General features: G+C 49.0%; 3 protein-coding genes across 4 annotated transcripts in view; 1 reads left to right on the top strand and 2 right to left on the bottom strand.

Moving 5' to 3' along the window:
* The window catches only part of LOC116097150 (ATPase family AAA domain-containing protein 3), a 23,494-nt gene extending 15,765 nt beyond the window's left edge, over nucleotides 1-7,729 (top strand). Inside the window, exons 14-16 of one of the 2 annotated variants that reach the window (XM_031379787.1) lie at nucleotides 606-773; nucleotides 1,967-2,075; nucleotides 7,010-7,729. In XM_031379787.1, the coding sequence (XP_031235647.1) occupies nucleotides 606-773; nucleotides 1,967-2,075; nucleotides 7,010-7,174 (442 nt within the window). In that variant the 3' untranslated portion in view covers nucleotides 7,175-7,729. The other variant, XM_031379788.1, reaches the window with a different exon arrangement.
* An 83-nt stretch (nucleotides 7,730-7,812) lies between these two features.
* On the bottom strand, nucleotides 7,813-14,213 carry Tmem240 (transmembrane protein 240). Its single transcript, XM_031379789.1, has 4 exons — nucleotides 13,232-14,213; nucleotides 12,853-12,959; nucleotides 8,609-8,817; nucleotides 7,813-8,535 (listed from the first exon to the last, which is right to left on the bottom strand). Exons 1-4 carry the CDS (start codon nucleotides 13,757-13,759, stop codon nucleotides 8,387-8,389), a joined length of 993 nt encoding a protein of 330 aa, XP_031235649.1. The 5' UTR covers nucleotides 13,760-14,213; the 3' UTR covers nucleotides 7,813-8,386.
* A 393-nt stretch (nucleotides 14,214-14,606) lies between these two features.
* Nucleotides 14,607-23,558, bottom strand: part of Ssu72 (SSU72 homolog, RNA polymerase II CTD phosphatase) — a 30,187-nt gene continuing 21,235 nt past the window's right edge. Inside the window, exons 3-5 of the mRNA XM_031379791.1 lie at nucleotides 16,924-17,063; nucleotides 16,368-16,486; nucleotides 14,607-14,918 (exon numbers count right to left, since the gene is read on the bottom strand). Coding sequence (XP_031235651.1) covers nucleotides 14,817-14,918; nucleotides 16,368-16,486; nucleotides 16,924-17,063 — 361 coding nt within the window. The 3' untranslated portion in view covers nucleotides 14,607-14,816. The remainder of the gene's footprint in view (nucleotides 14,919-16,367; nucleotides 16,487-16,923; nucleotides 17,064-23,558) is intronic.

Raw genomic sequence — 23,558 nt, 5'->3', positions numbered from 1 at the left:
TGTCAGGGCCAGTGCCTATGGTCAGACCTTCTCTCATCCAAGTCCCCTAATTCTATTCTTAGCTTGCTCATCATTAGGGTAGGACCTAGCCTTATAGTAAATATGTGGTCACTTTATCTATCACAAGCACACCTTAATTGCTGTGATCATGGCCTGGCCCAGGGCCATTGAGGGCAACAACAGGACCTGAGGATACCCGTCAACCTTGATCATGGTTGTACAAATGGCCTGGTGGGCTTGGGGTTTCCTGAGTTAAAAAGCTGTCAGGGGTGACAGGTACATCTCAGTGATTGAACACTTGCCCAACATTCTTTTTTTTTTTTTGGTTTTTCGAGACAGGGTTTCTCTGTATAGCTCTGGCTGTCCTGGAACTCACTCTGTAGACTAGGCTGGCCTTGTTGCCCACCATTCTTAAATCTCTGGATTCAAACCCCAAACGAACAAAACAAACAAAAAAAAAGTGGAAGGGAAGGGAGCAAGGAAGAAAGGGAGAGCTGCCAAGTTACATCTATCTATCAGGTTTACCTGAAGAGGCATAAGAGACCCTTCTTCCCCTGAGGGACTTGTGATTGGACAAACCCTCAGCATTTACTTTGTGGCTGCAGGTTCATGCTGGTCCTGGCCAGTAACCAGCCTGAGCAATTTGATTGGGCTATCAATGACCGCATTGACGAGATGGTCTGCTTTGCCCTGCCACAGCGGGAGGAGCGAGAGCGCCTGGTGAGAATGTATTTTGACAAGTATGTCCTTAAGCCGGCCACAGAAGGAAAGCAGTAAGTGTCCAGCCCCGCAGGGTTCCCCTTACTGAACTGGAACCTATCTGAGCACTTCATTTCCCTGGGGTTTAGGCCATCTGTGTGGGGTCACATTCTGTACATGTGTCCTGGTAAAGGTGGTTCTGTCATGGGGATACTGAGCCCTTCCTCTCACTGCTCTTTACGGGAGGACAGCTGCAAGCCTGCCCCAACAGCCCATTCTCACATTTTAAGTGCCTGAGTCACTGAATCCTGGATATCAGGAGAATGTGGTACCCTCCACATGGCACCCACCACATTTGCTCTGTGTCTCTTTACCAGGTTTGGAAGTTGCTGTTACCATCTTCACCTACTTAGTATGACATGGCTTTCTCTTGTCTCCTTGCATTCCTGCCCTGCCACTCCTCAAAGCTGCTCTGCAGCCGTGTGGAGACAGGGAGGAGCCACGCTCTGATGAGGAGGCCTTGGTACAGGCCCTCACTGCTGTGTCTAGTTTACTTCCCATACCTCCCATCAGCAGCTGCTCTGCTTTCTGCTGTCTCCAGGGGCCCGAGCTCTATGGCATTCAGACTCCACGTCCTGACCTGAATCCCTCCTGCTGCCTGTTGCCTTTTACTGTTCTGGAGAAAACATGGCTTGGCCCTGCTGTTCCCTATGGGCCCATCCTCCACCCCTGCTGGTCAAGTCCCCTGCCTCCTGCTAGCCTCATATCCCCAGCCTCAGCTTAGGCATGCAACCTCTATTCATGTTCCATGTGTTTCTGTAGCTTTTGGTCAGATGTTATTGCTGGAAATTTGGATTGCAGGTCCCTTTACTGTTGTATTCCTTACCTAGAAATCTACTTGCTCTGTTAGAATTCATCATTGGCTGAGCGTTTAACCATACCCGTTCTTTGGGTACTGAATATGTAGTTGTAGGCTGGGCCTAGTAAGTAGGGGTGAAGGCAGATTGGGAGAGTACAGCTCCATCTGCCAACCCTGCTTGGCTCCCTCCTGGCATCCCTGCAGGAAGGAAGGAAGGCTGAGGATATCCGGCAGAGTTTACCTCATCCAACTCCAGCTGTGCAAAAAAGCCCACTCACTAATGGTGTCCAGGTCAGGTGGAAGCATCTGACAGAGTGTGATCTTGGGCAGCCTTGCTCACAGTCTCCCCAGCCGCCTTTGTGTAGACAGCCATGGAAGCCTAGACCCACTTGGGAACTTTTCCTCCAGACGCTTGAAGGTGGCCCAGTTTGACTACGGAAAGAAATGCTCAGAAGTTGCCCAGCTGACGGAGGGAATGTCAGGCCGGGAGATTGCTCAGCTTGCTGTGGCATGGCAGGTGAGTTAAGATCCTGAAACTCAACCCACTCTGAAATATCCTAATCTCATAGTGAGTTTTATGTTGAAGGATGTTCCAAGCATGGATAGGCATGTGGCCCTTGTTTCTACTAAGGGCTAATGAGTCACTCAAGGGAGGACGGAGTGATATCACTAGCTCAGCTTGTTCTGGCCCTAATCTAGAGCATTGTCACAGTCTTAGGAGGATGTCAGGGTATCAGGGCAGATGTGCAAGAGTCTCTGGGGAAGTCTAGAGGGCTGCTTCTTTGGGTTATCTGTTAGACAACTGAAGACAAGTTCAGATTAACGGATGTGTGTTCATGCATGAGTACTCTTGGGTATCTGGCTTTTTAAGACATGTTCATATTAAAGTTGAGCAAGAGGGCAGAACATAGACAAGGGTGTTGTTGGCTCAAGGCATAGGCCACAGTGGCCTATTGTCATTCCCTAAAATCATGGGGTTTTTGTTTTGTTTTGTTTTAAAAGATTTATTTATTTTATGTGAGTACATTGTTGCTGTCTTCAGACACACCAGAAGAGGGCATCCTAGCAACAGCTCCATGGTCTTGTGGCAGGGAACTCCTATAGCAGGGCCAGGGCAATTTAGGAATTTCAGCCTTTGGTATTGTCAAGAAAAGCCATGTTGATGGGATGGAGGGTGCTATGGTCATCTCAAACTTTGTGCCAACTTCACCATGTCCCTGTAGCCAACTTTCTGTAACCAAATGACAGCCTAGCCACTTAAAACTTGGCAGTGCTTTTCAAGGTATGCATGGGACAGTCCTATTTAGGTTTGGATTTTGTGGCTATTAGGTACACTAGGGACATATATATAGCTTAGCTGCTACAACATACATCTCAGATGCAGCACCCTGTTGTGGTCAAGGGCTCTGATCTGTCCTTGCTTAGGGTCTGTTCCCACAACTAGTGGTGGAGAACAGGGAGATTGGCAAAGCACAGATAGCTTGCATAAAAATCAAGAAGTCATCTTTCTACATTTCTAGAGGCTGAAGTACAAAGGTTAGTGCCACTGTGGTCAGACCTTGAAGAAGGCTCTTTTCTGGCTAATAGAGGTCAAGGTTTTGCTGGGTCCTCATATGATAGACAGCATCTGTGAACTTTTTTGTCTTGTGCATGAATTCCAAGGAACCAGGGACTCTTTCTGTGCCCTCATTTCAATGAAATTACTTCTCTGAAGGATGATCTCTAAATATATATCTATGAGGATGTCAGACCTTTGTCATGTTAAATATTATGGGGCAATACACTGAGCTCATCTCAGCAGGTTACCTGGCTCACAAAGCTCTCTCCAAGATAGCTCACCTCTGTTGCTTTAGTATATTGTCAGAGAGTAGGAACAGGTCAAATAAGGCTTTAAAAGGGAGAGCAGGGCATGTTCCCTGAGGGTTCTGGCAGTTGGCCAGAGTGACTAACGCAGGTTCATCTAGGCTGTTCTCTGGAGAGGAATAGGAGGTACAGGTGGACTGCCCAAGGTGCTGCCTAGGTCCTGGCAGCCATGGAATACCACACAGACCTGTGTGGTGTTGTTTTTATCCCCATGGAACTCCTGAATACTTGCACATCACACAGACCCTTCCTTGTTCTGCAGCCTCTATCTTCCATGCATCTCAGGATAACAAGTTCCTGCCTTTGCAATCATCCCTTCTAGGGATTCAATGTGCACTGCCCCCCACCCCCCAAACATAGAATACTATCTTAACTACCTTGTTTTTGTTTTTTGAGACAAAGTCCCTCTGGGTAGTTTTGGGTATCCTAGAACTCTAGAACAAACTAGCCTTAAAGGTGTGCATCACCATATCTGTTTTGTTTTGTTTTATGTGGGTGTTTTTGTTTGTATATATGTCTGCATACCATTTGAGAGTCTGGTGCCTGCAGAAGAAAGGATGTCAGAGCCCCTGGAATTGGACTTATAGATGAGGTTGTGGGTCACCATGTGGTTGCAGGGACTTGACCTTGGGTCCTTTGGAAGAGCATTCAGCCCTCTTTCAGTCTTGAAATTGTGGAGTTTTAGTTTTTCATTTGTTGGGGCTCTTCTCCATATATAATGTTGATATATTAACCTCTTACCAGATTTGTGATTTACAAATATTTTCTTCCATTGGATAGACTATCTTTTTATTCTGTTGGTAATATTCTTTTTTGGTTGTTGTCGTGGAACTTGCTGTGTAAACCAAGCCAGCTACAAATTCATGGAGAACCATCTGTCTCTGCCTTGTGTATAAAACATTTGCATTTTGATGGAGTCTGATTTATCTATTTTTTTTCTTTTTGTTACCTATCATGTCATTTAATAAACTGTTACCAAGCAGGACATGATGGGCACACACCTGTGATCCCAGTACTTTGGAAGCTGTGCCAAGAGGATTGCAAGTTCAAGATCAGCCTGGGCAACACAATGAAATCCTATCTTAACATTTAAAATTAAGTCAAGGCTGGAGATGTAGTGGTGAGAGGAATGTCTGCCTATGTGCATTCCTGGGCTTAATCTCTCATATCACAGAAAACGGTATACCCTTGGTGGAGGGGGTATGCTTTTGTTTGTTGAGACATAGTCTCACCCAGGCTGGCCTTGAATTCTCTTAAAATTCTACTGCCTCAGTCTTCCAAGTATTGAGATTACAGATGTGTTCCACCAGGCTGGGCTTAGGCTGCTGTTGTTTATTTAAGACAAGTCTCACTGACTAGGCGGGCCTGCAACTCTCAGTACTTAAGCATCAGGTTCTGAATGAGGACTTTGCAACCCTGCTCATCAGGACTGCTGGTCTATAGGTTTCAATGCCGTCTTCATCTGGCTTTGATGTCAAGGGGGTGGTGATAGTGTGGAGGATAGTAGTGTTTCTCTCCCTCCCCTTCCCCTTCATTGTTGAGGGTTTAAGGAAGATCTATTGCTTGGAATATTTTAAGATTTTTTTAGTATGCATATGTGTAATATATATATTTTATGTGTGTGCATGAGTGCCTGCATATATTTATGTGCATATGCATGCCTGGTGTCTACGAAGGCTAGATGAAAACATGAGGCTAGGAATGGTGGCACACACCTTTAGATCTAGCAGGGGCAGAAGCAGGCAGATCTGTATGAGTCTGCAGTCAGCCTAGTCTACATAGCAAGTTCCAAGCCAGCCAGTTATATAGAGAGACCCTGTCTTAGAACAAAACACAAAAGAGTACATCGATTCCGCTGGAGTTGCAGGTAGTTGTGAGCCACCCGGTGTTGGTACTGGGGACTGAACCTGGGGCTTTGCAAGAGCAGTAAGTTCTGTTAACTACTGATCTCTGTTTACTCATTTTTTGAGCTGGGGTCTTACTATGTTGTTCAGCCTGGCTTTGAACTTCACAGTCAAGCAATCCTGCTTCAGCTTCATGAGCGGCTGGTACTATAGGTGAACTACTACACCAAGTTAAACTTAAAACATTTAAATAGTTTTAGATTTACAGAACATTTGCAAGATAGAGCAGAAATGCTCGTCTCCGGCAGGTTGTGAGTGCTGCTGTTTCATAGCATTGTTTACCTCCACCTTGGCTTGCTTGTAACCCAGGGTCCAGCCCAGGATACCCACTGCATGAGCCCTGATGTCTGTCTAGTGTGTTCCACCTGACCTGACCTGACCTAGGCTAGCTGGTGGGTGAGCTCTCCTCTGCTAGGCCTTGGCAATGTATAGCCACTTAGAGAGAGCTGTCACCCTGTCCATCCATCCAGGGCTCCAGTGTAGCTGCCCACCTTGCTTTTGGCCTTGGATGAGCTCAAGCTGGGAGAGAATATCCATGGCTTCCAAACAACTCTCAAAGTTGGTGGTCTGGCTCTAGGGTCAAGACTTTCTCCACAGTGAATCATAGTAGGATAGTGAACCCTAGGTCCATCTGTTCCTGGTTATTCTGTTTGTCCAGATGAGACAGAATGCCATTATGGTTATCTCCTCCCAGGTGATAGTGTCTTGGCAGAATTGTTATATATGACTCTGCCATCCTGTTCCTTTACAGTGTTTGCTAGTGCCCTGGGTGGAAAATCCTCTGCCTGGAGTGTTCCCTTCTTTGCATTCAGATTTCTCCATTCCTTGTGCTGATGCCTTTTGGGACATGCTCTGCTTCAAGCAGAAAACCAGCAGGAGTGCTTTCTCAACCACCTGTGAGCCCTGGTCCCTTTATAGTATCTTAAAGGTATAACTTGACCAGTTCAAACTCCTGCTGACTGGTCCTGGAGTGCCATCCTCTGGAAGGATAAGGAAGTGAGGGGGGCCATTGTCACCCAGGGGGAATAGACATGAAAAAGAACAGCCTATCCAGAGAGGACCACTTGGTTCTGATTGGAGAAACCTCACACTAACACCATACACCCTGAGGACAGGGGCCTGCCAGCAGCAGCCACTGTTCAGGAGGCCTGTTAAGTATACAACTGCATAATCTGGCCTGAGTAGTTGCTATGTGACCTGGGGTATGCCTGAGCTGGGAAATGGAGCCAGAATAGCTTAAGGGCTTATGGGGGCTCTGCATTTGTGTCTTGCTCAGAGGGAATTACCTTTATGTGTACAGAGGGGAAATAGCTCTGTTTAGGCTTTCTATCTCAGAAAGTTATAGAGAAATTTAACAACAGTAGCACTGGACTATGGGCCCACTACCAAGCTCAGGTGTGCCCACTGTGCTAGTGCCTAAGGTGGGGTGTAGACTGAGTGCCTTGGCCTCCCTGTGTAAGCAACTAGCCTCTCCTCTGCACCCTCTTTTTATTGCTGTTTTGTTTTTTGTTTTTTGTTTTTCGAGACAGGGTTTCTCTGTATAGCCCTGGCTGTCCTGGAACTCACTCTGTAGACCAGGCTCGCCTCAAACTCAGAAATCCACCTGCCTCTGCCTCCCAAGTGCTGGGATTAAAGGTGTGCGCCACCACCACCCAGTTCTCATCTGCACCTTCTTTTCTACCAGGCCATGGCATATTCGTCTGAGGATGGAGTCCTCACGGAGGCTATGATGGATGCCCGTGTGCAGGATGCTGTTCAGCAGCACCAGCAGAAGATGCAGTGGCTTAAAGTAGAGAGACCCGATTCCGAGGCCAGCAAGCCACCACATCCTTCACTCCTCAGCTGCTGAGCTGGACCTGGACACCTGGTACACCTGACTGGGGATAGCTGGTCTCTATGACCACACTTACTGCTCCCTCCTTTCCTGTCTTCTTTGACCTCTGTAAGAGGTCAACATTGCCCCAAATGCCTCTGCGTAGTTGTGGGATGCTGGAAGTGTCAGCTTCTCTGCCTCCCACACCTCCTAGTCTCTGTCTCCCTGAGTGCTGGCAGAGGGAGGCACACTGCTTTCCTGTACCTCTGCATACTTGTGAGACATGTCTACAAGCCCAGAGCAGAGCAGGGAGTGCACACAGTGCCATACCATAAGCCAGTGGCTATGCCAGAAGGACTGGGGCCTACAGGGACCAGGCTAAAGGCACAGAGGCCCTCAGCTTCCTGGACATTACTCTTACCATATACACATCTGTGCCAAGAATTGGCCCAGTTCTTACTTGGTAGAGTAGATCTGGTGCTATACAGCCCTTGGTCCGTGGTATCCAAGAGTCAGATCTACCGCCTTCCCCTTGATTGGATCTGGGCCTTTTAAATCCAGAATCTAATAAAACTGTGACTGATTTGCTGATTTTGCTTGTTGGCTGAAGTGGGGGTCTAGATGAAGGGGCCTCAGTAGCCCCTGGGGTTAGAGATGACGGAAGAAGCACAGGCTGGAGCTTTCTGGAGAATTTACTGGCCAGGCAGGGTGGGCTTCACAGTGAGGGCTGGGACATCTGGGCCCACCACATCCTTATTGCTGCTAGGGGCCCGCCCTTCCAGTCCCACCCTCCAGTCGCACACGCCCCATGCACATGCTCCCGTGTGCAGATGGGCGCAGGCCCTGACACATCCCTCCCCTTCAGACGGACGGATGGACAACAGGTGCTCAACAAACAGTGCTTTCACTGAGATGTGGCCTTAGGCTCGTGTGGACCAGGCCAAGCCTTTCCCCACTATGGACCTACCACCCCTGGCCCCAGCACCTCTGAGAGCCTGCCTTTGTGTCCTGCTCACTGTGGAGACCAGGCTGCTGTCCCTGAAGCCCAGAGGCCATCCCCACCCCAGCCCCCACCCAACCCCCTTTATAAAAAGAAGAGACAGCACCTTCCACTGGATTTGCCTGCTGGCCTCAGCCCAGCTGGCCACAGCCCAGCATACCCTGGGCCTGAGGCCGCAGTCCCGTCTTGCCAGCTGGGCGTCCACGAGGTCCCTTTACATGTACACAGCAGCCCCGAGTCCTGGGCACTCACAGGTGCCGTGGGCTGGGGTGGCCGTTGTGGTAGAGCTTCTGCTTCACGTGCACCATGTTCCCTGTAGGCTCCTCGAAGGGCCTGTGTGGCCTCCGGCCCAGCTCCCGCAGGCTGCACAGCTTGGGCAGCCAGGTCCACGAGCCATCTGCAGGGGGACAGGGCAGTCAGGTGGCCGGGCTGGGCCAGAAGTGGTGCCCGCAGCAGCGCGAGGCACTCACCATAGCGCCGGCCAGCCCTCCAGGCGCGCACAGCACAGTGCAGGACACCATCCATCCACACCAGGAACCAGCTGATGCAGAAGCCCAGCAGCAGGCCCAGCATAAGGTCGATCTCCTGCTTGGTCACATTGTCTGTCACAAAGTAGTTCTCAGAGGCGTCCACCACCGACTGGTCCCCGTCGTATGGGATCACGTAGTGGATGTGGTGCCTGGGGGCGGCAGGGTGGGCTGGCACCTCTCCTGCCAACCCTGGCCCAGCCTTCCCCAGGTCCGTGCTGGGCTGGCTAGGGGACCCAAAGTGGATGGCTTGATTCCTATGGGCCACCCTGGGAAGTTCTCTGAAGCAATCCCTGTGTGCTGGGTTGGGAGGGGAAACAGCACCCCCAGACCCAGATCAGGTCACCTGGCAGAACTGCAGGGAAAGGTGGAGACAGTATCCCTGGAGATTAGGAGTGAGGGTCAAGGAGGGTAGGAATGGCTTGGATGAATGTCCACCCAATACCCCATCCTTCCAAAACCTGTAGCAGGTTTCACATTCACCTACTGGCCCTGAGGAGCTGACAAGGTCTTAAGCACAGTCAAATGACCAAGGCCCACGAGACGTGTTCCTTGGCCTCTACATAATACTCTCAGGAGGCCAGATACAAGACCAGTGATTGTTCTTGTTCCCCTGCCGCAGTCACTGCCTTGGGCCTCTGGCTTTCAATATCTCCCTTGTGCCTATTCTGTTGGGGGTTTGAGGGATCTTTCCTCTCCCCTCATTCATGTTCCCCACAGATCACATGTCTGTCATACACTTAAGTGTTCTTATAATGAATGGGCTGTTTCTAACTATTCAAGTCCAAGCTAGACAGGTTTTAGATCCCTCTCCTAGGTATAAGCACCCACTATGGCCCTGGTCTCTGCCTCTTTGCTTCCCTGTCCAACTGGCTTTTTGGAACTGCCCATTGCTTTCAAGCCCTGGATCATCTCGGTTACTGGCTGCTCATCACCCTTTCAGAGCTGTTTGAAAACCACTTCCAGGAAGTCCTATCCTGTTCCAGGAGGAGTGAGCCACCTGATGGTCCACTCCACAAAGTCATCAGTATGGATGTCAGACTCTACTGGTCTGAATACCAAGGGTGCCATGGGACCACATGCTTAGCATCTCTTATCTGACAGGTGCAGGGGCTGACTGGGCTTCTGCTGAGCCTGCCTTTCTTGGCCCACCCACTTCCAGAGCCACTAGTGGGTGGGCCTTTCTACTGCCCACCATGTCTGCTAAGAGCTCCAGCTGCCTGTGAATCTCCACGTGGGATCTACAGACACCTCAAATGTATGCTGGAAATAGCTTCTCCCTTCCTAAACTTGCACCCCTTCTTCCTCTCAGTGAGAGGCTGGAACCTGTGTCTGCCTGTAGCAGACCTTCATTCTCCAGCTAAAAATTCTTCCTCTTTTGTGCCCATTTTTGCTTATGTCCCTGGGCCCAATGAGGGACACATGGATGCTTCTTCCCAGTGGGGTTGTAATTTTAAACCTGAACCCAGGTGAGCAGGGATAAGGAGGGGCAGCAGTAAGACTCCTCAGATCCCCTTCTGATCTTCTTGGGAACGCCTTGGGGCTAACTCTGTGATCTATAGTTTGGCCAATCCCAGTGGGCAAAGCTTAGACTGCCGTCTCTCAGTTGGTTACTGGAGCTACCATGAATGACACATAGCGGCCATCACTTACTCATAAGCAGCCACTGTAATGATGAATGGATGCTATTGATCCTGGCACAGAAAGTATTGCTGACCAGGCCCTGAGGGAGATAGTGTTTCCACACCATCAGGGATTGCCACAGGCTCTGGTGGGACTAGGTCTATCTGGGACCCATGTCCTTCCTCTGGACTATCCCCAACATAGAGCTGTTCCAGGAAACAGAAAGAAGCTAGAAGGGTCCTAGGTAGCCTACGGGTAGGGCAATGTGAGGTGCCAGCCACCCTGTGGCCTCAGGAATCCAGGGGTTAAAGGCTATGACCTGTGTCCTTACAATTAACTCGGGCATCTACAATGCTTCCTCCCCTGGCCTGGCTCCTCTTATTTCTATACCAAGCTCCTGAGGGCAGGGGCTCAGGTCTTCCGAATGAAAGCAAGATGTGTTGTGTATAAAATGAATGTCTTTGATGTGTTCTACCTTCATGACACATGCTGCCATGTGTCCACTTGAGAGCCAATGTGTGTCGTGTATACACGCTGTCCGCATGCACAGGACATATCATGTATACTGTGGACATGGGCCCCACAAGCCCCACACCCATGCACTGTGCACACTTTGGGTATGAGTATGGTGCGTTACACAAAGATGCACACTCACTCAGCTTTGAACCAGCCACCCTTTCTGTGGGATGCTGTCATGTGCTCATATCTGTGTGTACACACGAATGTTGCTTGCTGTCGTGCTCTGTTCAGAACATTAGTTTACATACATGTCTTCTGTCTAAAATTCTGCAAATAGCCACGTACAAGGCAGACACATGTGTACAATTATTCTACAAAGTGTGTACACATAGGCAAACTGTCAACACCACATGTGCACACGGTATGTGTACAGATACCCCATTTGCAAACTAATCTGCAGTCACTGCACCCACACTGAGATGTTCTGACATTCTCCCTGAGCACACTGAACTGTATATTGTTTTATATACATGTGCTTTGCATACACATATATGTAATCAATATACAAAAATGCTTTGTACAGCGAATTTACATACCCTGTATGTAGAGTTGTGTACAAAGCACATACATGTAGAGAAACACGCAGAAACACTGTCTACATGATGTGGCTCTCCACATTTTTGCACACACAAGCCTTACTTCAGTTTCCACTCTACAGGTGTCTGTTTACATGTACTTGGGATGCTACATGAGATACACATATATAAACTATGTAAATATACTCTAAGAACATACCCTCTGTGTTCTTAGGCTCTGAGGCTCTGGTGAACATTCAGTGTGCTGTCACAGACAGCGCTTCATCAACCACCACCTTACAATAGTCCCGTATGTAGTATCTATTCCCAGTGTTCATGGGCCCAGTATGTACATACTATCTTGGAAAGGCTTCAGAACTCACCTACAGATGTGGTCTGGGAACAGTAGAGCTAACCTCATGATGTATCAGAGCCCTCTGATGTATCAGATAGACAGATGGTGTGCTGGAGCACAGGGCTCTCTAGGAATGTGTACCACACTGCAAAAATCCTACCATGTCCAATGCATGTGAGGGTCACGTACATCCACTTTCTACTTGCTGGAATGCCCATGATCTGCAACACATTTGCCTGTACCCGTAGCCATATATGCACCTAGGAGATATGCAACTGTCCTGACATACCCTACACTTCTGTGTGAAGGTACACTTCTGGAGCTGAAACAGGGTAGAGTAAGGAAGTGAGGTTCTGGGATTCTAGCCCCATTCTTTCCTAGTTGTGTAACCTTGAGAAAGTCTACTCTGTGAAGCCTCCATCTACTTCCTCCTAATCTGTCCAGTAGGGACAACGGTTATCGCATGAGGGCATCTCTGGAATGAGTGCATGCGGATGTTCGAGTGCGCTGTGTACGCACATGTATATGCACAGACAGTACACACATGCGCGGCTCATGAGAAGATGTTTATTTCATACATGGACATACAAACATGCAAGGCCAGAAGACTTCATCACTACACATGCACAGAAGGGGAGGTCCCTGGAGGGTGTGGTGGGTCTCATTGTGACCTTGAGCAAACCCCAGCCTACTTCGGAAGCTCCTCCTCTGCACAATAATCAGTTGTGGCAGGTGTTCCTCAAGGTAGACCCTTCCTATCTTGACCCCCTGCTCTTGCCTACCATGGACACAGTAGGCCCAGGAGGAAGACTTGGGTTGTAGGCAAGACTACTCTGTCCCAGGCTTAACCAGCTTCCTGGCTTCCACTGTGGACACTACTCAAGGATGCTGCTCTCAGGCCTCCCGGCCCTGGACCAGGAGGCTCCTTGGCCCATAATGCCACCACCAGGCAGCCTTTTCTCTAAAGGAACTGGAGGAAGGAGTTCCTAACAGACTCGGTCATGGTTCCTTTCCCAGGGAGCAGCTGGCTGGCCTAGGGTTCCCGTTAGCCACCCCTCCCCCAGCACCTGGCGGGCAGAAGCGGCCACCATCATTCAGCCAGGCTCTGCGGCCAAGTGGGGCCTGCTGCACAAGTGTGATCACGCGTGTAGTGCCTAGAGCCGGGGCGCACTCACCGGCCACAGTTGCAGTGGCAGACGCGGTCCTCGCCCCGCAGGTGCGGGAGGATGTAGTTATGGAATCGGTCCAGCAGCGCGTTCATGTCCATCAAGCACGCGATGGCCTGGAAGAGCCCATGACCGGTCAGGGCGAGGAGTGGGCCGGGCCGAAAGGGGTGCCAAGGGGGAGTATTGGGCTGCAGAGGTAGGTGGGTGGGTGGGGAAACGCAGGACAACCAGGGCGAGGGCAGCGCAAGGTAGCAGCGAGGGTAGCGCAGGGCAAGCCGCGGAGGGCAGCGCAGGCCGCACGGGGCCGGTAAACAAGGAAGCGAGGTGGGGTAGGCGCGCGCGCGGGCGGCAGAAGCAGGGGGCGCGCGCGGGAAGCCCCTCCGCTCACCATCACGATCGACGCCCCCAGAATCATGAAGATCATGGTGTTCGCACTCATGGACATCGGGCGGGGCCGGGCTGGGCCGGAGCGCCGCCCCCCGGCCCCGGTGCCCCTCCCGGCCCCGGCCCGATGCTGAGCCCGCGCCGCCTCCGCAGAGGTCAGCGCTCGCGCGCCGGGCCGCCGCGGATCCCGGGGGCAGGCGCGGGCACAGGCAGCAGAGATGTGGGGGCTGCTGTGGGGTCGCTCGCCTGTCGCCCGTTGCTGGCAGACCTCCGCTCCGCCCTCCGATGCTCCCTGCGCCCGGCTCCCTGCGGTCCGCGCGGCAGCCCCCTCCCTCCTCCCTCTTCCCTCCTCCAGGCTTCTCCCTCCCTCCTTTTCTTCTTCCCTATCTCCTCCCTCCTCCTCCTGCCTCCGCCTCCGGGGAGGGACTTCGCCGCCCCACGCCAGCATCCAGGGGCGAGGTTCTCCACTCCTATCCCTGTGACGCAGGCCGAGACCCCTCCCCTCTGGCCTTGGCTCCACATTCTGCCCCATCTCATCAGTCTTGGCTCCGGTCTTCCTGCCCAGTTCCGCGCTGGACTGGGCCTTGGACTAGACCGAGTGGTCGTTTCTGCTCTACTTCTCCGAGTAAGGCCCCTCCTCCTGGTTCTCCTGGCTCCAAAGAGGGGACAGGAAGTGTCAGCACCCGCCTCCTCCAGCAAGAAAGTGCCATCAGAGGAGGGGCCTGGAAAGTCAGAGGAGCCAGGGACTAAGACTACATGACCAGAGGTAGGAGGGCAAGAGGGCAGGCGACACGGATAGGCCAAGTATGCCATAAAGATCGTGGTAGTTGTGGGAAAGACTAGCCGACTTCTGAGAAGGGGAGCTGAACAGTCTGCCTGAAGCCAGCAGCTCAGTGTCTTATGATCCTCTTGTGGCCTGTCATACCGGGATTGAGTCACAAGCATTTGTGCTGGCCACAGACCTGACAACATAAGAACCAACCCTGCCCTGTGTGACAAAAGCAGGAAGAGGACAGCTGACCTCCAGTCCCCCAACTCCAGTCCCCACTGTATCTGGAGGTTCTAAGAGAAGTTCAGTTGTATCAGATCACACAGGCTCTGAGTTGTTAAGACACCAGGATACTGGCCCTATCTCTCAGAAGGGTGGTCTCAGGTATATCACAAGGCTGGAATCAAGGGCCCTGAGTAGCCTTTTCCTCTGCAGGGGGTCAGGCCAGGAATTCAGGGCAAATCAAAGACTTCTAGCACCACCTATTTTGTGGCAATTCAATTACAAGCTTTTTCCCCTTAATAAGACAGCCTGTTGCTTTACTTAGGTTTCTGTACAATCCAGCAGCAGAGAGAAAAAGGGTAGGTGGGTCAACAACAGGCACTTGCTGTACGCTGTAGAGTAAACCATCTTTATTTCTTTTGCTTAAAAACAATGGATTTGAATCTGGCATTTCTGTGTACGTCTCATTCCATATGTACAGTACACTGGTGATGTATACCTAGCAGTATAAACAAATATCGGGGGGAAAACACACTGAAAAAAGTGGCTTCAACAAAGGTGGCTGTGCAGGGCAGGCCATGCACCAAGCACAGTTGGCTCAGTAGAAGCAGACAGTATGCAGAAAGGCCCGGCCACTCTTCTCCTCAAACTCCTGCAGCAGCTCGTCGATTTCATTCTCCATATCCTCGGTGTGCTGGATCTGGGACAAACACAGCCTTCAGTGAACCCCAGGCATTTTGACACACCTTCCCTGCCCCTACCCCCGCCCTCCACTGCATCTTCTCTTCTGCAGGGAACCAGGCTTCAGGATAGCTTCCTCGGGCTATCCTAATGGCCTGTTCCTACCAGACATATACAACATACCACAGAAGTATTGGGAGTGGGATAGCTAGATTCAAAGGGAAGACTGGAGCCCAAGGCTGGAACTCAGGCTCTGTTCTCAGGCATCACAGGTACATGAAAGCCTCACCAACCAGTGCTATCCCAAACTTTGCCATGAGTGAAGTGAGGTACACAAAGATATAGGCATTTTCTTAGAATTGTTCAGTATAGATGCTGACCATGCTTTGTGCACTGCAGTGTGTCAACATCACATCTGGCCTCTACTCTCCAGACACCAATAGCTTTCCTGGTTGTGAAAACTTAAAAGGTGACCAGGCATTGCCAGTAAGTAGTCCCTTCAAAACTTTAGTGAAGAAGGCTGGATGTTGAACACACTGCTCTGGCATGGCTATACAATCTCCTTGGTCTCAGCCCTTTCTCCAGAACATCAGCTAGACCACAAGTCCAACTGCTGGAACTTCAATAGTAACACTAAGAGTGAAAACTGTGCAGAGTTTAGCAGGAGTTTGGATCCCCCACACCAACTTCCCCATCAGCCTTCACTTCAAAAGCCAAAAGGACATCAATTCTGCCAGGGTCAGCTAACCTACCTAAACATAGTTCTTAAGGGCAAAAGTCAGGGAAAGGGGCTGGAGAGATGGCTCAGCGGTTAAGACTGACTACTCTTCCAGAGGTCCTGAGTTCAATTCCCAGCAACCACATGGTGGCTCACAACCATCTGTAATGGAACCCAATGCCCTCTTCTGGTGTGTCTGAAGACAGCTACAGTGTACTCAAATACATAAAAAATCTTTAAAAAAAAAAAAAGTCAGAAAGGCACATGGCTCTTTCCAAAGTCCCTGCACTGCACCTGAACAGTGGACCCTCCACACAGCAGCTATACAAGCCTTAGGAGCTCCTGCAAGACTGCTGTTAGAGACGGATACTTAGATTAGGTGAAGGGACAAGTACCGTTATACTGTGGCTGCTGTCTCTGGGAGTCTCTAGGCCTATCTTTGACACCACTAGATAAGCTCTTCTAGCTGTCCATCAGAGGAAAAAGTGAAATGCCAGTTCTTCCAGGAGAGGGGCCTGTGACCTGAGAGATGTCATACATTACTTCTATCATGGACAGAAGCACTGGGGTAGGGTTTCAAGCCAAAGGCATTTGGTCAACTTCTTAGAACGTGTACTTCTTGGTTTTTATTTGAAATTTAGTATTAGACCAGGACGTAAAAATAAGTTCTGCTATGAGAAGCCCCAACAGGATTCAGGTGTAGCTACTTTCTTTGGTAAGCACTGCCTAGACCCAGGTGCTTAGACTCACACACTGGCAGAGCTCGCAGATAAGGAACGCTCCCAGAGTGGCCTCTTCATGGTTGTCCTGGATGTCCACATTGACCACATGGACTGGCTGGCAGGTCTCCTGTTCTCTGGAGTTCAGATCTGCTTGGTTAAAGAGATACAAATATTACCAGACACCAGGTGGCAGATGTGTCCCAAGTCTAGTTCTTACCATACCTGCCCCTGAACTCTGCAGAATATAACTTGAGGATTGAGCACCCAAACCCAAGAAACTAACATGAGGAACAGTCCCACAACATAGGCTAAACTGAGTACTCAACTCAAGCCATCCTATGCCAGTCAGTATTGGCACCAACAGCATGTTCTATAAAATGTCAGGCCTAACATAGGAAAAGCAAACACAAAAGGCCACAAGGCTTAAGTTTTATGCTTACTCCTCACAGTCCATCCTCCAGATGTCCATACAGGTCAGAGGATGTGGGGTGTTCTCTGTCTCCATCACTATCGCCCAGAGCAACCATAAGTCTAACAGCGTAGTGTTGGTGGTACGGCCTGAACAGCAGGCTCTGTGCACTCACCTTCTACAACCTGGTCATAGACTCTCTCTTCACAAGTAAGGATCAGGTCAAACAGGTCCTTGCAGTTCTGGAACCTTTCTGGACGGGGCTTGATCCTTTTATTTCTGTCCAACATATGTAAAATTCCATTTTGTGTATAGCTGAACACCAGAGTCAAGGAGCTTTGGATAAAAGATAGCTCAGTAACTAGACCTATCAATGGCCCCACCTCTCAGGGCTCCAAGTTGGCATTTGTTGTCAATAGTTCTAGGCCTGAACACAAGCAGTTCAGTAAGCACAGGGAAGATGCTGACTTCTTAGAGATATCATAACTCCCATGATCACTAAAACCCACAGAATGGCTCCAGATAACCTTGCCATTCTTACTGGGGGCACTGCATGGACCTCCTCCTCTCAGGACAGAATAGGCTAAGTGTCCAGAGCAGCACAAAGTAGACCTTAGACCATCCGTGGTCCAGGGACTATCTGAGGATAGGTTTCCAATGGGGATAGGGTGGCCCAACTATGAAAGCCCCAGAGGCAGTGGCTCCCCTGGCTTTTGCCAGGGCTGATGGACCTGAACATAGAGGTACCATATAGAAGATCCCTCTGGGCTCCCCAGGCAGTCTCCCTGTTTTCAACTGAACTAGAACTTGTCCCTACTAGACCATCAGTGGGAGTTTTTGTTCTGGGGTTTAAGAAATGTAGTGGAAGCCTGGTAGAATATGCCCTTTATCCCAGAACTCAGGAGGCAGATACAGGCAGATTTTGAGTTTAAGGTCAGTCCGGTCTACAAAGAGAAGCTCAGTCTCCAAAAACCAAAGTTAAACTAAATATTTTCAATGAATTTTTCTTTTCTTCAGATTTTCTTGCTGCTGTAGCTTTGCTGGTCTGGGGCTTCATTTGCTGTAGGACTCCAGTGTGAGAGTAAAACAAATAGGCACAGATAAGAGATACTTTAACTAGTGCTAAAAGTAAAATCAGAGCTGTGGTCAGGATGACAGGGGAGGCTATTCAGAGTCAGTCACATGGGGTATGGGACTGATGTCAGGTTATTAGGCTTGAACACAGGTGTCCTTTCCCACTGAGCCATCTTACCAACATGTCAACTTATTTAAATAAGTTCATAGTACCTTAAAAATAGCTCCTACATTACTTTGGAACACAATTAGGTGGTCAATCTAAACAGTTTAACTCGAAAATACTTAGGCAGTCCCATTCCCTGCACCATAGGCTGCTTCTGCGGCTAGGCCATGGAGCATGCTCCTTTCCTGTCTCCTTGCTGCCTACAAGGGCTGCATCCACACTTCAAAGGTACAGGAAGAAAGAATGAGTTAAGGACCAAACCCTGTAGTTCAATAACTTGTGGGAAAGAGGACAGATTATAATATATACATATATATTATAGACCCTTCCTGGGACAGAGATCCAGTCCAGATCCTGGGACTCAGAATTAGCATTGACTCCAAGGAAAAGCTGGAGGCAGTGAGGAGAAAGTCAAATGGATAGAGCTAGGGATAGTGGGAAAAGACACTTTGCATTCCTCACTACCCAGAGTCAGACCCAAAAGTGCTCCAAGAACTGTGGTCATGGGATGGCCCTGCCTGGGAAGGCCCTGTTATGGTTTCCAACATATACATGCACTTCTTGCCTGGATAGAGACTACTTTTAAGTGACCACACTCAGTGAAGAGCTAGCTGTTTAATGAAGGCTGGGAAACATGAATCATGCCAGCACCTAAACTGAATTTGACACCTTTTTCTTTGGTGAGGGTTGGGAGTTGGGGATGAGGTTCAAGACAGGGTTTTTCTGTGTAGCTCTAGCTGTCCTGGAACTCACTCTGCACACCAGGCTGGCCTCAAAGGCAGAGATCCACCTGCATTTGCCTCCCAAGTGCTGGGATTTATGGCACATGCCACTACCCAGAGAATTTTGCACTTGTAACAACTCTGAAAACCAGCCTAGAAGTAGCTCAGAGGCCAGCCTAGACTATGTGGGTGGACACAGTAAGCATAGCACACTCTCTCAGGGTCCCTTTTCTTTGTTGCCCTCTTTTTGTCAACCTTATTGAACAGCCAGTTAGCTGGACAACTTTCAAGGATCCCTGAGCTTAAGCAGGGCTTAATGGGCTGATGCTCACTTTGCCAGGGCAAAGCTTTCTTTTCTTCTTTTTCTTCCTTCCTTCCTTCCTTCCTTCCTTCCTTCCTTCCTTCCTTCCTTCCTTTCTTTCTTGTTTTTTGTTTTTCTCTGTGTAACCATGGCTGTTCTGGAACTCACTCTGTAGACCAGGCTGGCTTCAAACTGAGAAATCTGCCTGTCTCTGCCTCCCAAGTGCTGGGATTAAAGGCATGTGCCAGCACTGCCCAGCTCCAGCAAAGCTTTCTAGGAGCCAGGGATGCAGGTACCAAGTTGGTTATGCATCCTGGTTCAATTAGCCAGCCCCTGGAGTAAGATTCCTAAAAGCTGAGGGGTGTGTTATGGCCAATTGCTGGCTTTCTCCTGAATGAGGAGCCACTTCTACCAACCCTGGATTCCCATACTTGTTCCTGTTGGCCTTCTGAGGAGCCTTCTCTGGAGACTGAGGGAGGGAAGCAAAGCTCATTCAGGGTTCACGCCGAGGGCCCTCAAAAGACCTGGAATGTTATCTCACAACAGAAGCACAATTTAGAATCATTTTAAAACATCTGGATTTACCATCACACAAACAATTCAAGTTGCTTTCCTTGTATACAGTTTCTTAATACTACATGATATGACAGGATGGATATAGGAGAACAGGAAACACTGGATCTGGGATCCCTGGTGGACATCTGTAATCCTAGCACAGAGGTAAATGGAGGAGGAGGAGGCCAATTTCAGCTACACAAGTCTGAGGGAAGCCTGAGCTATGTGAAACCTTGCCTCAAAATAGAGAAAGAGGGGCGAGAGAGAAGGGTTAGCAGTTAAGAATACTTCCTACCATTCCAGGACTCCAGTTCCCAGCACTTACATCGGAAAACTTTTAACACCTATTTCAGGGGATCTGATGCCCTCCTGTCTTTTCAGGCATCCATATCCTTAGAAAATGAAATCTTAACTATAACTGGCATGGTGGATTATGCTTGTTAATCTAGAACTTAGAAAGCTGAGGCAGAGGGACTGCCATTGTCCAAAGGCAGCCTGGGCTACATAGTGAATTCTAAGCCAGGTAGGCTTAGAGTGAGACCTAGTCTCAAAAGACAAAAGAAAAATGAGAAATGGGGTAATCATAAGAGATTTTCTGTAGTTCCCACATGTACAGAACTTAATAACATACTGTCATATCCTGGGCTACTTGTAGGGCCCTGAAGCTGAGAAGGGCTGGCATCTTACTGGGCCTGCTTCTAGAATCATGCAGCATCTTCCTCTTGGGATTAGAGAAATGAATCGCTCATCCTCATATGATTTGAGGTTTGACAGGTTTGTCCTAATCCTGTATTTACTAATTAAGCCAATTCCCCAAAGATAAGCTACTTCCACAGCTGACTTCATGGACACCAAGCATGGGCTCTTCATATAGTAGTACGAGCTGTCCTATTATGTGGGAGCAGAATCAGGCATCCTCAGCTACCCACAAAAGGATCTATGTTTATGTTTTCCCTAGAGCTCAGGGCTTTTTGACAGAACGCATTATGGAGAAAGGCCAGACCAGTGAGACCCACACGAGGCCAGCCACCAGCTGGAGCCTCAGCAGTAGAAATTGTTTCAGAGGCTGATGAGATGGCTCAGCGGGTAAGAGCACTGACTGCTCTTCCAAAGGTCCTGAGTTTGGATCCCAGCAACCACATGGTGGCTCACAACCACCCATGAGATCTGACGCCTTCTTCTGGTGCGTCTGAAGACAGCTAGTGTATTACTCCAGAGCGAGCAGGGCCGGAGCAAGCAGGACCATCCTGAGTTCAATTCCCAGCAACCATATGATGGCTCATGGCCATTTGTATAGCTACAGTATACTCATACACATAAAATAAATTTTTAAAAATTATCAAAAGAAATGGTTTCAGAAAGTTCAGTCACCCAAGGAAAGGGTGAGCAGCTTCCTGAAGAAAGAAAAAGTGTGCAGAGGGCAGGAACTGCCTAAGAACCAGCCACTTACTGATCTGCGGCTCTCCACTGCAAAAAGCACTGCTACCCTGCCTTCTTGGCTACTTCCAAAAAATGCCTTTATCTGTTGTGAGGAGTTACACAGATCCTCAGCCTCTCAATGGCCTCTTACCAAGCTACCTCCAGGCTGAACTTCCTGGGATGAGTCAGGCCCTGGCTCCTGCTATGGATAAACCTTCACATAAACCCCTCAAGGACAAATTTCACCCATCCTGCTGTTTAGAAGCTAGCTAAGGGGCCAGCACTAATCAGGCTTCATCTCCCCAGAAACATAACCAACCAATTTAAGACGAGCCTAACTCAGAGCACGATATGTTCCCTGAAATGGGACCTGGGTGGTGCGCTCTGTCTGCGCTGTCCTGACACCCCCAAGTCAAGTGTATCCTCTCATAGAGATGCAGTTAGGGAATGGTGTTGTGCAGAGGGGCAGTTGCAAGGCTTCCAGGCCCTCAGAGAAACAGAAGACAGGCACTGGACAGGGCATCAAGTTCTCTTCAATCAACTATCAAACCTGACATGGTGGCACACACCTTTAATCCCAGCATTTAGGAGGCAGAGGCAGGCAAATCTCTCTAAATTCAAAACCAGATTAGTTTGCACATCGAATTCCATCGAATTTTGTTTTGTCTCAAAACAAAACAGCCACTATCAAGACCAATAATCTTAATGAATTAATGAAATCAGGGTTTCATTAACAGCCATGAAAGCTTGAATAGGTCTAGTCTCATCTCAGAGTGCTCACTAAACGTTAACACATCCTGTATAAGTTTAGTGTCCTCACTATTAAGAGCCCATAACTTTAGCCAACAAGTGTACTAACCACCATCCTTTAAACTCACGGTTTTTACACTTTCTGGCTGAGTTACAATTTTGTGTCTGTGTGCACACATGCACCATTAGGCCAGAACACTTTGGATGGTATTCCTCAGGTGCTGCCACCTGTCTGGTTTTTGACAGGATCTCATCACTGGCTGGCCAGTGAGTCTCAAGGATTCACCTGTCTCTTTGTCCTCAGCACAGGAATTACAAGCTCATCTTGCTCAGTTTTTATTACATGGGTTCTGGGGACTAAACTCTTCTTCCAAACGTTTTACTGATGGCTATCATTCCTGCTCACCACCTTCTCAGACAGCATCTTGCTGTGTAACCCACAGTGACCTCCAATCTTCTTGCCTCAGCCTTCCAAGTCATTAAGTTACATGAGTATACCATCATACTCAACTACAAACACAAACTTTCTAGTCTATGTCTGCAGGTCTGTGCCATGCTAGCTGTTTGATGTACATGCCATCCCAGCTGGGCCAGAGAAGCTGCAACTACCTTTCCATTTCTTAGAATGATTTGACCAATCAACTAATTAATCAATTAGGTTTTCTTCTCTTTGTTTTCTTTCTTTCTCCCTTTCTTTTTTTAGACAGAGAGTCCTGGCATTTGTGTAGACCAGGCTGGTTGGAGATCCACTTGCCTCTGCCTCCAGCGTGCTGGGATTAAAGGAGGGCACCATCACTGCAGCTGCCCTGCTAAAGCACAATGTTTGAGAGGAAACTCAAGTCTCAACTTGGAGATTCCCAAAGGCACAACTCAGAAACAGCTATTCACTATCTGTGAATACATTAAAAAATATTGTATGTGCATGTGTCAAATGTGTGTATGCACTGGTGCACGTGTCAGTGTGCATCTGACAGTCAGAGGGCATCTTGCATGAGTCAGTTCTTTCCTTCCAGGATATAAGGCACTGAACATAGTTGTCTTTTCCTGCTAAGCTGTCTGGCTGGCCCCTGTGACACCACACACACACACACACACACACACACACACACCCTCTCTACCCCCAACCCCCTCTCTCCAGTGTGTAGTGTACAGAATGTACTTCAAGCAAACTGACTTTGAATAGTAGGCACAGAGTCTACTGGCTAAAGGGAACTAGCAGGAAAACTCTCTCTTGGGGGGGGGGGAGGAAGGAGAGAGAAAGAGAGAGAGGGAGGGAAAGAGAGGGAAGAAGGGAAGGAGATTTTGTTTTGTTTTTTGAGATAGGAGGTTTTCCGGTGTATCCGTGGCTATCCTGAAACTAGCACTGTAAACCAGGCTGGGCTCTAACTCACAGAGCGCCTGTGCCTTCTGAGTGCTGGAATTAAAGGCCTGTGCTACTACCATCTCACCTGTGACTACACTTTAACAAACCTTCTAGGGCAACAGTTTTCAACCTTCCTAGTACTGTGGCAATCCTTTAATACAGTTTTTAATGTTGTGGTAAATCTCAACCATAGAATTACTTTGTTACTACTTCATATCTGTAATTTTGCTACTGCTATGAATCATAATGTGGATATCTGATATGCAACCCCCCACAGGTTGAAAATCACTGTTCTAGGTCTTACGTGTCTACACCATCAGACTTACTAGGCCATATTAAACCCAAAACTCATGAACCATAAACAGTAAAAAAGGAAGAACTTGGCGGAGGGTGGGGTGGCACACACCTTTAATCCCAGCACTTGGGAGGCAGAGGCAGGTGGATTTCTGAGTTCGAGGCC

The sequence above is a fragment of the Mastomys coucha genome, unplaced genomic scaffold (assembly GCF_008632895.1).
Source record: "Mastomys coucha isolate ucsf_1 unplaced genomic scaffold, UCSF_Mcou_1 pScaffold18, whole genome shotgun sequence".
In the NCBI taxonomy this organism is placed as follows: domain Eukaryota; kingdom Metazoa; phylum Chordata; class Mammalia; order Rodentia; family Muridae; genus Mastomys; species Mastomys coucha.
This window is presented reverse-complemented; position numbering and strand designations above follow the sequence as displayed.

What these genes read in the sequence shown, in the direction of transcription:
- Tmem240 (XM_031379789.1), bottom strand. Translation starts at nt 13,759, where the DNA reads ATGGGGCAGAATGTGGAGCCAAGGCCAGAGGGGAGGGGTCTCGGCCTG. An exon ending in TGGGGGCGTCGATCGTGATG is followed by an intron (nt 12,960 to 13,231) that starts GTGAGCGGAGGG and finishes GGGCTCTTCCAG; the next exon opens with GCCATCGCGTGCTTGATGGA. An exon ending in GAGGGCTGGCCGGCGCTATG is followed by an intron (nt 8,536 to 8,608) that starts GTGAGTGCCTCG and finishes GTCCCCCTGCAG; the next exon opens with ATGGCTCGTGGACCTGGCTG.